The 16299-nt window shown below is 41.7% G+C and overlaps 2 protein-coding genes and 1 long non-coding RNA gene across 10 annotated transcripts in view; 1 reads left to right on the top strand and 2 right to left on the bottom strand.

Moving 5' to 3' along the window:
- Window positions 1-3892: 3892 nt before the first annotated feature.
- On the bottom strand, window positions 3893-8230 carry CFL2 (cofilin 2). 3 transcript variants are annotated; one of them, XM_079955613.1, is made up of 4 exons: window positions 8077-8230; window positions 5182-5489; window positions 5016-5092; window positions 3893-4822 (listed from the first exon to the last, which is right to left on the bottom strand). In XM_079955613.1, the coding sequence occupies exons 1-4, from the start codon at window positions 8077-8079 to the stop codon at window positions 4710-4712; spliced, it is 501 nt and encodes a 166-aa protein (XP_079811739.1). In that variant the 5' UTR covers window positions 8080-8230; the 3' UTR covers window positions 3893-4709. The 3 variants fall into 3 exon arrangements, with proteins under 3 accessions (XP_079811739.1, XP_079811741.1, XP_079811740.1); XM_079955615.1 differs by lacking the exon at window positions 8077-8230 and adding an exon at window positions 7824-7966; XM_079955614.1 differs by lacking the exon at window positions 8077-8230 and adding an exon at window positions 7474-7745.
- A 346-nt stretch (window positions 8231-8576) lies between these two features.
- Window positions 8577-12277, top strand: LOC307204461. The gene is made up of 2 exons (XR_013833699.1): window positions 8577-9068; window positions 12073-12277. It is a non-coding gene; the product is annotated as an uncharacterized lncRNA (long non-coding RNA).
- Window positions 12278-12401: 124 nt separating this feature from the next.
- Window positions 12402-16299, bottom strand: part of BAZ1A (bromodomain adjacent to zinc finger domain 1A) — a 45613-nt gene continuing 41715 nt past the window's right edge. For 5 of the 6 annotated variants that reach the window (XM_079954315.1, XM_079954317.1, XM_079954316.1 and 2 more), the window contains 3 exons: window positions 15609-15751; window positions 13923-14010; window positions 12402-13595 (listed from right to left, as the gene is read on the bottom strand). In XM_079954315.1, coding sequence (XP_079810441.1) covers window positions 13405-13595; window positions 13923-14010; window positions 15609-15751 — 422 coding nt within the window. In that variant the 3' untranslated portion in view covers window positions 12402-13404. The remainder of the gene's footprint in view (window positions 13596-13922; window positions 14011-15608; window positions 15752-16299) is intronic. The other variant, XM_079954318.1, reaches the window with a different exon arrangement.

Genomic DNA, 16299 nt, shown 5'->3' with positions numbered 1-16299 from the left:
AGCTGGGGAGGGCGGGATATAAATAAAATTTATTATTATTATTATTATTATTATTATTATTATTATTATTATGTTGCTAAAATTTTCCATACTGTGTACTACGTACACAGATGCGTGCAGAAATACTAATATGAATAGGTTGTATGTGCAGTGAGCTGGCAGTCATCTCTTTTCCTTCCACTTTCTAAGCACATATGTCTAAAACATTTACTCTGCTATTGCCCATTACTCCCAAGCGACACCATTTTCTCTTATATTTGCAGAGCCATTAAAAACATATTTCATAAATCAACAGCAGTTGGTGCATCTGTGCGTTTGCTAGCACTCTTATAGACTCATGCAATCAGTGAGACAGCTGGATTCTAAATGGAACAGGGCTATGGTAGGGTTTTTTTTTAAGTAGACTACTGTAGAGAAGAAAGAATACAGTTTTGTTGTTTCCAACATTTGCTTTAAAAATTGGCTGACTTTAAATAGGAAGCAGGGCTTTGCAATCTTGCAGCAGTGATGCGAGTCAAAAGACATGGCCATATGCTATGTGCTACCAGGGAGCATTTATTTTCTTCCTCTCTGGGGACTATTAACAGTTCCATTTTGCAGGGGTATAAATATTACTAGTATTATTTGACAATCAACAGGGCAAATGAAATTGAACCATTATGGAAGAAATTTTATTTGAATACAGCAATGTTCCTTGCACCTTATTTTTCTAGCATTTATTAATGACACAGGGAAAATATTAGCATGTTCATACTCACCGGTTATTCATAGATCAATCGAAATAGGGGAGAAGTCAGTCAGATACAGAGACAAAAACTAACAACGTAATCCTACAGTGGTAGAATAAAACCTGATCTTGGGACTTGCCTGGTTATGCCTCACTTTCCCCCGTTCTATCCACAATTCTTGCTTCTACTGTAAAGTTGTTCATGGATTTCACATCTACACACTTTACCTTTAAAACCCACAATGGCACTGCCCCACCCTTCTTTCTGCCCATGTTGCAAGATACATCCTAGCACGGAATCTGTTGCACCAAAAACCTTTTACCATCCATCTTTCAAGCTTCTGAGATTTTCCACAAACATTTTGTCCATACCCTCAACCAAAAGTCAGCTCACAGGGAGGGCCGGCCCAAGACATTTTGGTACCTGAGGCAAATTTAAGTAGTGCTTTCCTTTCCTGCAAGGGAAGAAGGGATGAGTGGAGAACTACAAGGGCAGATTAAGTTCTGCATTGGGATCTGCTGCCCCTGTGGATCCTGCCACCCGAGACGGTTGTCTTACCTTGCCATATGTGTGGGCCAGCTCTCCTCACAGGCATTCCTTATACTTACCGGTACCTTTTTCATTTTCTTGCTTTCCTCCCTTCTCTATAAATCCTCCACCATCAAAATGAAACTCTAACCACCTTGGGTTAGTGATTTGTATTTTTGTTTATGTTCCATTACAAGGCACCATGTAATAAGAATGAATATTGACATTTCACTAAGCTTGGGGCTATTAAATCTGTCAGGTCCACAATTCAATATATCACAGCAGTAATTTATACTCCTTTCACTATCGTACACATCTTACTTATAAAAAATTCAAGGTTACAAAGTGTATTAACTATTTACCCTACAATCAAGGTAGACTTATCCCATTCTTAACACGTATGTAGAATAGCTACATTGTATATAATCACAAAATACTATTGAACCTAAACATTTCAGGTATCTGAGATTTGATTAGCTGGCCAAAATAGGGATTCATCCTTTAATATGTCTCTATAAAAACTTAAATCTTCTGTAAACTGGAAATTGAGCAGTTTATTATTTTGATCAGTTTATCAGATTATTCAAAACTTTGCTTTAGTAACTAAACATGGAAATCCTTCACCTAAGGAAGACTGTCAGAGATTAAATTAGGACAGGTTTGTCAGATAAACAAATAGCATCTGACGTCAACTTAGTAGCTATTCAAGGTTATTACTAAAGTCGCTCTTAGTTTCTATACTATATTGTACCTGGTTTTGTTTTCTCCTTTCAGAATCAACCGATACAAAGCATGTTCATGTTTTTAAAATTTAAGCTAAATTTGCTCAATTCTCACAGATCAAAAAGGACTTTCAAAACAAAAATGCAGTATCTACAGAGATTTTTTAGCACTGTCATGAAAACTTTTATTTTAACATTTCTTTGTCAATAAAGTAAAGTAACTGAAGCCAACACCCAACGTCCCATCTATGATGGGAGAGACATGCAAGATGCTGTTTTGAAGCTTTCCTTCAACCTTTTTAAGTCACAATGAGGCCTTCGTCATTTTGCATGATAGAAAACAACAGCTGACAGCCCATTTGGAACACATGTCAGCTGTCTCTCATTTGTTTTATTGTCCGAGCAGTAAGAGGTTTGTAGCAGCATTTCCAAAAGCAAGTTATAGTTTACTGGATTTGATCAGATCTCAGTCAGTACTCTCAGCTGTAAACATGCTTTTTGGACCAAAGTTATTATGCAGAATTCTGTCCTTTGTCAATATAAATAAGCTTTCATTTTACATAAATCCATGTAGACTTTTGCATGAATACAAAACTGGGCTCAATTTTAAAGTAAATGTACTCTCCTCTTCAATATTCAGTTCTAAAGCCTCAGACATCTGTTCAACACAATTTGCAAGCACCAAATGACATTACTAGCAGAGGATTACATGAACTGAAAAATAGTGCTTTACACAGATGAGCATTGCTCAGGTACAGATTATTATTATTATTATTATTATTATTATTAACATTCATTTCAAAGCATTTGGGTTTTCTCAATTCTAGGTAACAAAATAGAGCAGTTTTTATACCAGCCAGGTTTTTACGAGGCATAATATTTAAGAGATGTGGGATAATGAAGACACTTTCCAATCAAATGTTTTAATCTGCAAAAAAGAATTTTCGCTTTCCTTTTTTGCATAGAAATAGTTAACATCTAGCAACTCAGCATGCCAGTCAGAATTCTACAATAGAATTCAGTACACTAAAAGAGATGCATTTCACTTCCAATAAGAAACAGCTGAAAGCTTGAAATAGTAACATTCTACAGAGCCACTGACACATTACATTGTTTTATAAACCTATTTACTGTTGTCTATTTCTCCTCCAGACTTAAGTAAAAAAAGTTTACATCAGTTTAAACTTATTTCTATTCTCTGCTACCTTCTTTTAAGAAACTGCTAACCATTTTCAATTTCTATCCTTTGATGAAAGCATTCCTCCTGGTGGTATGTACACTGCAACAGCAATTGGCTCCCTAACAGAGTTCCTTTATGCATACCAGTAGAATCATGTCCAGTTTTGCCATTTGTGGAGAACTGATGACAAGATACAAAAGCATGTGTTTGCCATAAATAGCTCTGGCCAACGGAGGACTGCTCGCACAGAGCAGATCAAATTCTCTATAAGGAGAGCAGTGTTTGGCTCTTAGCCAAATCATGTTCCTGATGCAAGACTTAGTAGCTGCAAAAGCTTTCCAGTCCTATTAGCACAAAAATTAACTGGCAAGAGTTGCCCTGTGACTGAACAAAAGATGGTACTTGCAATACTTAACATGTAAAACTGTGAAGGATATTCTGTAATAGTGCATTACATGCCTCATTGTTTCCCTTTTAAGTTTCAGATATAAGCTAGTTGTAGACTGATGCCCCAGTTGTTCCCAAAATGATGGCAATTTATTACAGTAAAGATTGCAGAGGAAAGTCCCTTATTCAAATCATTCCTACAGTGGGATCATGAATAAATATAAAGAGATTTATTACTGAAGTTGAGAGCAACTGCTCAGTATCTAGGAGAGGTACCGCTGAAACAAAACTCTGCAAAATGTTAAAATACATTTCATTCTGTAGTTCCCAATGAAAACAAGGCAACATTCTGTAATAAGCCACAAGTTTTATTGCAACGTGGCTAATATATTTGATCTCAAAAACAATGTTCCATTTAAGGCTCTTTTTATACAGAAATTGCCATTATGATTGATGTTTTACAAAACATCATTAGTGTTGCAAGACTTGCATGGTAAACAGATAGTTCCTACTCCTGTTCAGTAGTGTACATTCAACAGAAAAACAAAAAGGCATCGTTAACAGCTACTTCAGTTATAAAGATATGCATGTAACAGGAATGAAAACTGGGGTACTACAACAGTTTGATGACAATTACAGAAACTTAATTGGCATTCCTTGGGAAAGGGGAAATAAAACATATTACAAAAAGTGCTTTAATTTAAATGCATAGTGTTGAGTGCTGCCATGTCACAAAAAAGGCTTGTCAAGGCAGGTGAGGTGTATGAATGCACAAGAGCCTCATGGAACTGCGATCAAGTGCAACTGTAAAGTAATACTGAATAGAGTCTACCATTTGACCGTTGGACAATACTTTAAAGGCAATCAATTAGCTTAAACCTTTTGTTGCTTGGCTAGACTATCCACATCAACTATCACATTCACTGTACATATTTGCAAGGAATGCCCACATCAGTTTTGGCTAAGAATATGATGTGAGGCATTCCTTGGATTCTACATAAACTATCAGGTTTAAAAACAGTCTAATGGTGACCACTTATAGACTGTATAATGACGTCTCCTTCAGGTATTTGGGATCTGGGAAGGTGGGGCAAAAGGAACTAATGCTATTCCAATTGAATGAGCTGCAAAAATGGAAGCTCCAGATGGCATTTGTCTGTCCTTTTATAAGGGTTTTCCTTCAAGTGAAACTACCACATTGCCTCCTAGTTTCTCTCCCAGTGTTGATCGATCTTTAATATCATCCAACCCATTTACTTGCCACTCATGTTTAATACCTGAAAAAGATAAATAAACAGAGATATATTTGTTCAGTATTTTCATAGCAACAAGTGTCTTACTGCTCAAGTATCAAATACCTGCCTACATCAATAGCAGCTTAAACACGGTAGTTATCCAAAAGGTATTGTTACTCACTCTGAGGAAGTAGCTAAGTACAAAGTTGCCATGTGGAATATTTTCTGCTCATACCTGTGAATTTCTTTTTAATGGCATCTTTTGAGCTTGCGTAGATCATCTTGCTTTTTAAAGGCGCACTCTCTGGAGCCCTACAGACGGGAAGTAAAGACTTGTTATTTAACCCATTGAATTTTGGAAACAAAATTCTATTTAAATAATACTCCTTTGATTTACACACCAGAATAGAAATACCAGGTCTTCTTTTTTAGATTCCTTTGTTTCATATGTTGCATCATACAAAGCATATCGACAATCATTCAGAGGTAACAGCTTCACAAAAGATGTATAAGGGTCCTCCACTGTATCACCTATGTCACCAACTAGTATCTGCTTTGCTTCTTCTACAATTATTTGTCTTTTGTCATCACTTAAACAGAAGAGAACTGCTTTCTTTCGTTTTTTAATCTCTTCTGGCGTTGAAGATTTTCGTACTTTCATGTCATTGAAAACCCTGATAACTTCATCATTCACTGTTACTCCAGAAGCCTACAAAACAAAGCAAAACAGCATCCACTATAATAAACATCATCTATTAGAAACATACAATTTGGTCCAAAGCCAGCCATCATTACCTTAATACAACACAACAACAAAACACAATTATCTAGTTTTAGGTTAAGATAGCAATTTCGACTCATTTAGGAGCACATTTAGCCAAGAGTAACTCTCACTGAATTCATTGGGGCTTACTAATGAGTAAACATGCTTAAGCAAACACTACATGGGATTTTCCACAGAAATAATTAAATGCATTTGCAGTAGTTCATATCAAGCTCTGTCATTATTCTAGTTTTGTTCAGTGACGTAAGCCTCTAAGAGAAGAAATGCCTTTTGTATCGTGTCAGGTTTAATATTATGTATTTAAAATTCCTAGATTTTATTTAATACCCTATAAATATTCTAGTGAAGTTACTACATGATGAAAGAATCAAGGACAGAATGTACAATTCCTCCCAAGAGTATTGAGGCTTATAGAAGCCGAGCCTACAAAAATGTGACTCTCTCATTCTGACTGGACAGAGGTGTTCTGTAAGGGTACACTGGAAACCCATAAGCTTTTTTCCTTTTTTTTTAGTTTCTGCTTTTCATCCTATAGTGTTGCTGTAGGTTAATAGGCCTGCAGTTAATGAGTGCTAATTCTGTTTTAAAGGCCTAGGCAACTGTTCCCGCCTATATTTGAGGGCATTTAAATGTTATCATGGGGTAAACCCAGAGAATAGCCGCTCCCATGACACTGCTGTAACATGGGAAAGGAACCAAAAGGTTTTTCTTTTAAACACTTAAAAATAACTAACTATACTTGTTTTCAGATAAACAACCCCCTTAAAAGAGCAAAGATTTTAAAGCTTTTTACAGCACATTAGTTTAGGAGAAACTGCAAATATATAGCAGAACAGTGACAGATGAAGGTAGAAAATATTTAATCATTTCTGACTTGTTATTTAAAACACAAAGTAGGAATCTTCATCTTTAAAAAAATGTTTCTTACAACTAGTTCTCAAGCACTATTTCTTGTCCAAAACACTCCATTTAGTTTAGTTGTATATCTCAAAAATTTAGAGAGAAAAGAAAGAAAAATTAAAACTGATAATGGACCAGCATGTTTTATACCATATTGTTCACTTCTATGGAAAGATGAGACAATACAGCTCCTTTACCATTTTTTCTTTTCTCACCCCCCGCCCCAGTCAGTTTTTGAGCCACCTAGTGCCAATGTAATGACTATTGCCCAAATACAGCCAGAACATTCCTGCCCTTCTGCTGGATTCTCAGCAATGTAGTTCTAGGGCAGAGCTCCTAATGGTACACTGCAACAAGAACACAAGGAGAGATAGATGCCCCCATGTGTTACACAAACAAACACTGAATTTCTGCCATAAACCAGACACCATCCAAACACAATGAATGGTAAATGCCACTCACCTTCCAGCTTTCCCAGTTAAGAGCACCCTGCCCACAAATTATGATTAAAGCACTCCAACAAAGGAAGCAGCCATCTCTCCGCTTGGTGCTTCCTTCCCCACCCCCCTTGACACATTCAGACACAATGGAGAGGGGCAAACCCAACTATGCGTCATTCCACCCACCCCCACTGGCATCACAATCCCAACTAAGAGAAGCAGAAAGCCTATATTCTTACAACGCACTACGAGAAAGGGGGAATTCCACTCTAAGGCACTTAAGCCCAAAATGAAAAGGAGACCATCCTCGCTGTGTCATATGTATACTATTGGAAACGATCAGCCCCCACAAAGAGGCAGAGAATGAAGGAGGCGGCAAAACCTGCTCTTTCACTCCCGTTTCAGAGCCAAGCAAAAGGAACCAAACCTTTCTCCGTGGTCTGGGCTCCCGCATACATTTACCCTTCCATAAATAGAGATACAAGTGATTTGCTACCTCTAGCTTCTCCCAAATGACAAGCGGGGCATAACACGTATCATTCCCCCACGATGAACTAGACGGGGCTTACCATAACACAGAAAAAAAGAGCCCTTTCCAGGGAAAGGGGGAGCCAAGCCCCATTACACGCGCACACGACACACTTGTCCCTATGGCTCCACGGAAGGGGAAGAAAGGATGTGTGAAGGTAAGTTGTCCCGTTACTTGGTCCTCAGCAACAACCCGAGAAGAGGGCCATGTATATACCCTGCCATCTTACAAAGAGCCGCTGCCCCCCGCTACACCTAGGAAGGAACCAGACGCCCAGCCGCCCTTTATTTTGCTTCCTCGCCCATGGAGCTGTGCGTGGGCTTGCAGACTTGCGAAAAGAAAGCAAAGCGTGCGAGACTCGTATGCGTGGGAACCCCCTCCGTCACTCACAAGGCGAAGAACTTGCGGGCGCTTCTCCCCGGGAAGCGGGCCGCCCGCCGACCACGAGTTGGGGCGGCGGTGGAGCGGGGGGGGGGGAGAGGGTCGGTCCCCCTTCCCCGGGCTAAAATTAGACTAAAATGGCCGCCAGAGGCCGCGGGCCCCGCTGAGCCCCTCTCACCCTCGCGGGGGGCCTAGTCCCACACCCTGCCTGGCACAAGCCGGCCGGGCCACGCTGAGGCGAGTCAGGCTGCCCCGCCCTTACCATGGTGCCGGGTCCCTGTTGCGGCGGCGGTGATGGCGGAGGCCGCTCCTACTGCTTGCTGCCTATGGAGCGGAGGGGTCTGGTTGACGCTGCTCGCAGCACAGCTCGGAAAGCGCAGGCTGGGCTGAGGCGAGGAGACAGGCGGGGGGCTGGAGGGGAAAGCGGGGGGAGGAAAGGCCGGTCACATGGGCGCCGCCTTCTGTCACCACGTGCTGCAGGCCCTGCCCAGCCCTGCAGAGCACAAAATGGGGAGGGGACGGAGGGCCGCCCACCTCCCTCCTCTTCGTGAACGACGCCCCCACTCCTCTTTCGACGAGGAAACTTCCCTAACGGGAAGGAAGGACGGACGGAGGGGGATTTCCTGAGGAGAATTGGGCACCCCCTCCCCGCGCCATCCTCCGGCTTTGTTCTGCCAGAGGGCGACTCCTAGGGTTGCGCCCCGCCCCACTGGGCCGCCCTACAACTCCCTCTCCCGCTTCCATGCTGACCCCAAGGCCAGCGCCGCCGCGCCGCCGCCACCTGCCGCAGTCTCGCCCACATCCCCTCCGCAGCCCACGGAGAGGAGGCGAGCAAAGGGCGGCCGCGCGGCGACGGCGCTTTCCAGCCGCCTCAGCTGCTCGCTCGCCTCCCTCTCTCGGTGCTGCTTCGTTTCGGCCGGTTCTCCCTCCTGCTCCTCCTCCGCTGCGCGGCCAAGCCAAGCCGCAGACTCAGGGGGAGCCGCGAAGCTGCTGCTGCTGCAGCCGCCGGCTCTCCCCGGGAGGGAGCGGCCCGCCGGGGCACCGCCTGGAAGCGGCGGGCGCTCTTGCAGCTGCCTCCGGCCTGGCCTCCTCGCTCCGTGAGGAAGGAGGACCAGCTGCCTCCCTCTCCGCGCTCTCGACGGAGCGAGGGGGCCGGGGAGCAAGCGCAGGCGGCGGCTCTTCGCAAACAGGCAATTGAGTATTCCTTCGACTTCATTGCATTCATATCCCGCCGTTTTCTGCTGGGAGCTCAAGGTGACGTACCTGGTTCTTCCCCCCTCCTGTATTAATCCCCACTGCAACCCTGTGAGGTAGGTTGGGCTGAGAGGCAGTGGCCCGCTCAAGGTCACACAGTAAGTTTCATGGCCGAGTGAGGATTTGAACCCTATTCCCATGGGCGTAGCCCGGATTTATGTGGGGGGGGGCAGGCTTTATGTTGCGGGGACAGAATTTCAGGTATGTATTGATTTAGGGGGGCAGTTGCCCCCCTTGGCTACACCTATGCCTGCTTCCCATCTTAGTTCGATACTCTAACCACTGTACCACACTGTACTGCACCGGCTCTTCTGAGTGCTTCTGTGAACAGCCAGCACTTGCAGTGGCGTAGTGTGGGGGGTGCAGGGGGGGCCGGCTGCACCGGGCGCAACATCTGGGGGTTAGGATTAGGGGGCGCAAATCCACGGGTTAGGGGGTGCAAATTACTTGCCTTGCCCCGGGTGCTGACAACCCACGCTATGTCACTGAGCACTTGGGTTTGGGCCACCTTGTGACTTAAAGAGAAGGGGCAACAGAGTTGCTGAAGGAGTGAAGGCACCTGCGTCAGATGGAGCACCAAATAACAGAGGCATGCCTTTCATTTTTAGCTTAGGTCCCTCTCTTGTCCAAAGGGACTAGCAGGGGGAAAAAACAAAAACTCGGCTAAGGCAAAGTATCAGAATGAAGGTAGGCACACAACAAGATGTAGCATATATTAAAACAGAAAATAAAGTAGATTTAAATTCATGTCAAAGCAGTCCGAAATACAATCTAATAAATCTGTAAGAAGGTTGGAGTAGAGCATTCAGGTCTATGGAAAAATCTGCCTGAAAATCTGGCTTGGCAAAATAGCACTCATTAAAACGAAAGTGGTAACCAAAATTGGCATACATTTTTGAAGTACTACCAGTTTATATACAACAAGATAAATTTACAAAGTGGTAGATAATGATAAAAGGCAGAGAGAAAAAACAAAGGGGGGATGGATGCACATAGCAGCAGGAGACCCCGTAATACCTAACTTCTGGTATTTAGTGCCTTCCAAGTTAGGCAATTGTTGGCATTAATACATGAAAATAAAGCTAATTTGTGGGTCAATATTGAATTTTGAATTGGAGGAAAGGGAGGAGATGTTACAAGGGCCTTACATTTGGGGGAATGAAAAGTAGTTTTTTTGTATTTTACTCAAGAATCAAGAGTCAAAGGATACACATGTAGTGCACACAGCAATATGTTTACTGTTTTTTTGTTCATGGGTAAAAAATGATCAAGAATTTTTTTTATAAAAAGTAATTGGGTGGCTCTCTTTTATAATGGCTTTATAAAAGTATAAGTATAAAGTTATGCCTATGCTTGACCTGTACAAAAATGCAATGCCCATGGGTGCTTTACAGACAGGGGTGAGATTCTCTTGTGGTCCATTTAAATTTACGCAGCACGCCTCACATTAATAGGTAAGGTAAATGAAACGAACATTCTTACAAGCACATTGTTGCTCATGGCCAAGACTTCAGCCAGTTTTCAGGAGTACTTATCCTGCTTAGCTCTCCATCTGTCTACAAGTTAGATGCCTTCCAAACAGTGATAGATAACCTGTGGCCCTCCAGATGTTGTTGGACTCAGAATCTTAAGAGTTGGAAGGGCCCCCAAGGGTCATCTACTCCAATCCCCTGCAATGCAGGAATCTCAGCTAAAGCATCCACAACACATGGCCATCCAACTTCTGCTTAAAAACTCCCTCTTGTGGAAGTCTGTTCCACTGCCAAACAGCTCCTACTGTCAAAAGTTTTCCCGAACCTTTAATTGGAATCTCTTGCACCTTGAAGCCGTTGCCTCGAGTCTTACCCTCAAGAACAGGAGAAAACAAGCATGCCCCCTTCCATGTGACAGATATTTCCAAGATATTTGAAGATGGCTATTATATCTCCTCTCAGTCTCCTCTTTTCCAGGCTAAACATACCCAGCTCCTTCAAGCGTTCTTCATAAGGCTTACTTTCCAGACCCTTGATCATCTTGGTTGCTGCCCTCTGCACAAGTTCCAGCTTGTCAATATCCTTAAATTGTGCTACCCAGAATTGGAGACAGTATTCCAAGAGTGGTCTAAGGCAGAATAGAGTGGTACTACTACTTCCCTTCATCTGGACACTACTTCTATTGATGCAGCCTAAAATAGCATTAGCTTTTTTTGCTGCTGCATCACACTGTTGACTCATGTTAAGCTTGTGGTCCACCAAGACCCCTAAATCCTTTTCACATGTACTGCTAGTAAGCCAGGCAGTGCTCTTTTCTTTTTCTTTTTTTTTTTAAAAAGGTTTAGGGGTACTCTCATTTTGACTCAAGAAAATCACCATTTTATAGTTCAAATTGGGAAAAATACAGTAAATGGACAAAAGTACAGATTCACAAAATGTTTAGGGGTATGCGTACCCCTGCATCCCCCCAGAGAAAAAAGCACTGAAGCTAGGTGTCCCCCATCCTGTATTTGTGTACCTGGTTCTTCCTGCCTAAGTGCCTTACATTTGTCTCTATTGAAATTCATTTTGTTAGCTTGTGCCCGGTTCTCCAATCCATTAAGGTCATTTTAAATTCTGATTCTGTCTTCCACGGCATTAGCTACTCCTCCTATTTTAGTATCATCTGCAAATTTGATGAGCATCCCCTCAATTCCTTCACCCAAGTCATTTATAAAGACATAACCCTGTGGCACCCAACTTGTCACTTTTTTCCAGGATGACATGGAACCACTAATGAGTACTCAAGTTTGGTAAGTTAACCAGCTACAAATCCACCTAACAGTTATCTCATTCAACCCACATTTTACAGGCTTCCTCAAGAGAATATCATGGGGGACTTTGTCAAAAGCCTAACTGAAATCAAGATACACTGTGTCTATCACATTTCCCTGATCCACCAAGTTTGTAATTCCATCAAAAAAAGAAATCAGATTGGTCTGGCATGACATTTTTGAGAAACCCATGCTTAATCTTTGTTGAATTATCTTCAGGACCTTCCCTGGTATCGATGTCAAGCTCAAACTCCAATTAGTTTCAAGGCATCATGGCCAATGGTCTGGGATGATGGAAATTGTAGTCCAGCAACTTCTAGAAAACCACAGACTTGTTTGTAATTATGTAATTTTAACATGTTGTAAGCCGCTTTGTTTTAACTTTGGAAAGGCAGCATACAAATAAAATGATTGATTGACTGAATTGAGTAACTCACATTTGGGCTACTCTATTCTGATAACAAAGTATGAAAATTGACTGTTACTAGAAACCTTATGTTTCCGGTCTTTTGTACAGAGGCAAATTTCCAAGTCACCCAAGATTAATATTGAGGCAAAAGTTTTTTTGTTTTACTTTATTGACAAAAAGTTTTAGAAAAAATTAAATAAGTAGTTTTCAAGACATCTGCAGGAGTAGTATGGACACGGGTATTGGAGTAGTTCATCATGACAGATCTGCAAACATTAAAGGATCACACATCAATTAAGAAATGCTGCTGATAGAATCAACAAGTGGCAAGTCCTGTTATCTGTTATTGCTTCACCCAAGAACTGGGCAGCCACTAGTATACAGATAAGCAAGTAGTACTTTGAAAAATGTTTCACTTTATTTTTTACACTCAGAAGTTGTACAAATAAACTTTCAGTTTTGCTGTAAGAACTGCCAGGTAGAGGACAATTAACTGATCATGAGAGGTTTAAACAACTAAACACAGAGTAAACAAGAAATTAATGAATTCTTTATCCTCCAAGTAATTTTTTTTATAAATACAAAAACAAATCCACAAATTATTTGAATGCTAAATAAATATCTACTTAATAAAGTCAGACTGAATTTCTCCAAACAGCACCAGCACACTAATTTAAATGATAAAAAGGTGTACTCATTCACTTGTAGTGTCAAAACTTTGTGCTCAAGTGACTTCAGATGTCCACTGCGTTGCAGATGACTGTTTTAGCCTAGGTAGAACCCTCACAAGACAATGCCACAGCTCCTACAAGATCTAAACAATATAACAATATCTGGTGCTGAAGAAAAATATTTCTGGAAGGTATTTTGACACAAAATGGTCATTAAAAGTACAAAAGCTACTGTAAACCAGTACTGTATTCAAAACACATCGATCAAAGTTATTAGTCACTGAACAAAACTGTAGCAAAGGTAATCTTTCCTACATTCTCCTGAGTGCTTAATAATTGAGAACATAGTGCAGGTCACACTTCCAAGGTGTGACAGATGTTATTGCTTTCTATGGCTGCATGATTTAAATATTTCATTTCCATGAAAATATAAGAGGATTCCTCTAATAGAAGTCCTTTAAAAGGAAGACGTTAGATTCGGGATTTTTTGGCTGCTGGAGCAGCACGATCCATGTAACCAGAAGTAAGAGGAAGTCCAAGCTTGTGAGCCTGAACACGGAAAAAATCCTGAAGTCTTGTTCCAGCCTTTGCTTCACTTGTATTGCGTGGGTTATACTCAAAGCAGTTTGAAAACATCAGTTCAATGTCTTCAATGAATTCTGCTGTAAGGAAGAAAAAACAAATACACATTTAGTCCATAATGTTATAAAAATTATAGATAATCCCAAAATCAATATTTCCTAGACAAAGACACCACCACCCTTACGGTGGACTACTTTGGCTCACAAGAGAGTATTCTCACATTTCAGCTAGAGGTAAATAAAGTGTGTATTGTTAAATATGCTGAACACCCACTGTTGGGAGCATAACTCCTAATGCGTAACTCCACTGTTTCAGAATAGCATAAAACTAAAGTCATTCAGATGCCTTCTAAATTAAACTGTGTTTAAAGCAACAGAAATAGAATTATTTTAGAAAACTTTACTTACAAGCTAGTTTGTATTCACATTTGTTGACTTTTTCACGAATTATGTTTAAGGCAATAGGTTTTTTGATAATATCATAGTAGTCTGGTACCTGCATTTAGGTAAAGAAGTACATTTTTAAAAAATGCAGAGAGAAAGAGCAAAAAAGGACATACAATCAAAATATTTTTCATTATTTTTAGGCAATAAATCAAGAGACCTCATTCAGAAGTTAAATCTTTTTAATCTGCCCACCCAAACAGGCAGCCCTGCCTTTTTCTGAATATCAGGAATGTGTGAGTTTGACCAAACTACGGGAGGCAGTGGAAGACAGGCGTGCATGGCGCGCTCTGGTCCATGGGGTCACGACTAAACAACAACAATGCAGCAGTTAAAAGGTATGTATTTCACATATTTCCAATCCATTGTCTTAAGAACAGGTCAATAGATCAGCCTGTTTTCAAACTACAGTACAGAATCATGTCCTGAATTTGTATGCACTTTTCATTGTTCTACTTCAATGTTCAAAAAGTGGAACAGCTGGTTCTCACCTGAAGGGTGTTTCTAGGTGATTAACAGGCAACATGGCTGGGTAACATCGCCATCTTGTGGCCATTACATTGTTTTACAATACAAGTCAATTTAAACTTTCTTGAGTTTCCCCCCTAATGTTTCCCTTTCTGGATCTATTAAGTCTGTTCCTGCAGTTTGTCATTCACTGGACCAAGTTAAAATGCAAAACATCAGTTTGCATTTCCTGTCTTCAGTTGCAAGGTGGTGACATTACCCATGCATGGTGTGTGTTCAGCTACCTCCCGATAATCGCTGAGCTATGAACAAAACAGAAAATGCTGAACCTGGAGTTAACAAGCTCCCTCTTCACACAGCCAACAACAGAAGCCTTTCTGAATTTCAGGACCCAACACTGACTTTACTGAACTGTCTCTTACACTTCCGTTGTCATAGCATTCAAATAAGGATTGGAGAAAAGTCAATCTCTCTGGCATTAGGACCAAGCAACGGGAGCTCACCCCGTCATGGGGAGTTGAACCGCCAACCTTCTGATGAGCAAGTCCTAGGCTCAGTGGTTTAACCCACAGCACCACCCATGTCCCTTACATTAGCCCATAAAAGGTAAAGGTAAAGGTACCCCTGCCCGTAGGGGCCAGTCTTGACAGACTCTGGGGTTGTGCGCCCATCTCACTTAAGAGGCCGAGGGCCAGCGCTGTCCGGAGACACTTCCGGGTCACGTGGCCAGCGTGACATCGCTGCTCTGGCGAGCCAGAGCCGCACACGGAAACGCCGTTTACCTTCCCGCTGGTAAGCGGTCCCTATTTATCTACTTGCACCCGGGGGTGCTTTCGAACTGCTAGGTTGGCAGGAGCTGGGACCGAGCAGCGGGAGCACACCCCGCCGCAGGGATTCGAACCGCCGACCTTTCGATCGGCAAGTCCTAGGCGCTGAGGCTTTAACCCACAGCGCCACCTGCGTCCCCACATTAGCCCATATATTCCACCAATTTTACATCTTCAAAATAGATAGGTGAGGCATACCCAAGTTATTACAGTAACATATGAAACTTTTAGTTCTAGATATGACTCAAATGTAGAGATTGAATTTCAGAAGTATTTTTCTATTCTTCCTCTTTTTGACTATTCCTGGTTTGTCAGTAAATGTCACTTTTTACTACACTGGACCCCATCTATTTACCTGGATTTTAGACACTAGTTTCATAAAAGGCCAGCTGTCATCGTGACGCACCAATTCCACAACAAGCTGCTCAAAAGCAGACAGTTCATGAACTCCACCCTGACGTCCTGAACTTCTCCTATTCAAAGGCATTGGAGACGGCTCTGGGGGGAAAACAAATTATTTAAGAAATACATTATGCTGAGGGAATAGGAACATGTTAAGAAAAGCTAAAGTGGTACAGAAACAATATGATCTAAGTTCATCCTTACTCAAAGTGCTACAGTTGAGGATAAGGAAAGCTAGAATGGGTTTCCCTGCCCACCAACCTCCAGTGTCCTCTGAAGGAAACAGCCCCCTCAAAAGACATTCATTCAGATACAACTGTTTACAGAACTACACAATTTGTGTAAGCTGGTCCTAAGTATTGAGTAATGACCTGAAAGGAGCTGGCTTCCTTTTCAGAATGAAGAAAAATGATTAGTAAACAAACTGGTGTATAGTATGATGGCATCTTATGCACATCAAACTTGCAGAGTTTTAAATCATACACAATTGAAGACCAGCTGGTTGAAATTCTGCAAGGTAAATGCAAGCAAGGCAGAGAGCTTAAAAGCTCTTTTTGCGCTGAGTTTTCCTCAGGTATGGAGGCTGATCTGAAAGATGTTTCTACTTTTTGTTAGAAGATCAGCAATTTCACATTCAAACAAGG

Source organism: Podarcis cretensis, assembly GCF_951804945.1.
Source record: "Podarcis cretensis genome assembly, chromosome: 1".
NCBI classification, from domain to species: Eukaryota; Metazoa; Chordata; class Lepidosauria; order Squamata; family Lacertidae; genus Podarcis; species Podarcis cretensis.
The sequence above is the reverse complement of the archived record's forward strand: the minus strand, read 5'-3'. Positions and strand labels throughout refer to the sequence as shown.

What these genes read in the sequence shown, in the direction of transcription:
- CFL2 (XM_079955613.1), bottom strand. An exon ending in GACCTGGTATTTCTATTCTG is followed by an intron (nt 5,093 to 5,181) that starts GTGTGTAAATCA and finishes TCCCGTCTGTAG; the next exon opens with GGCTCCAGAGAGTGCGCCTT. An exon ending in CATTAAAAAGAAATTCACAG is followed by an intron (nt 4,823 to 5,015) that starts GTATGAGCAGAA and finishes TATCTTTTTCAG; the next exon opens with GTATTAAACATGAGTGGCAA.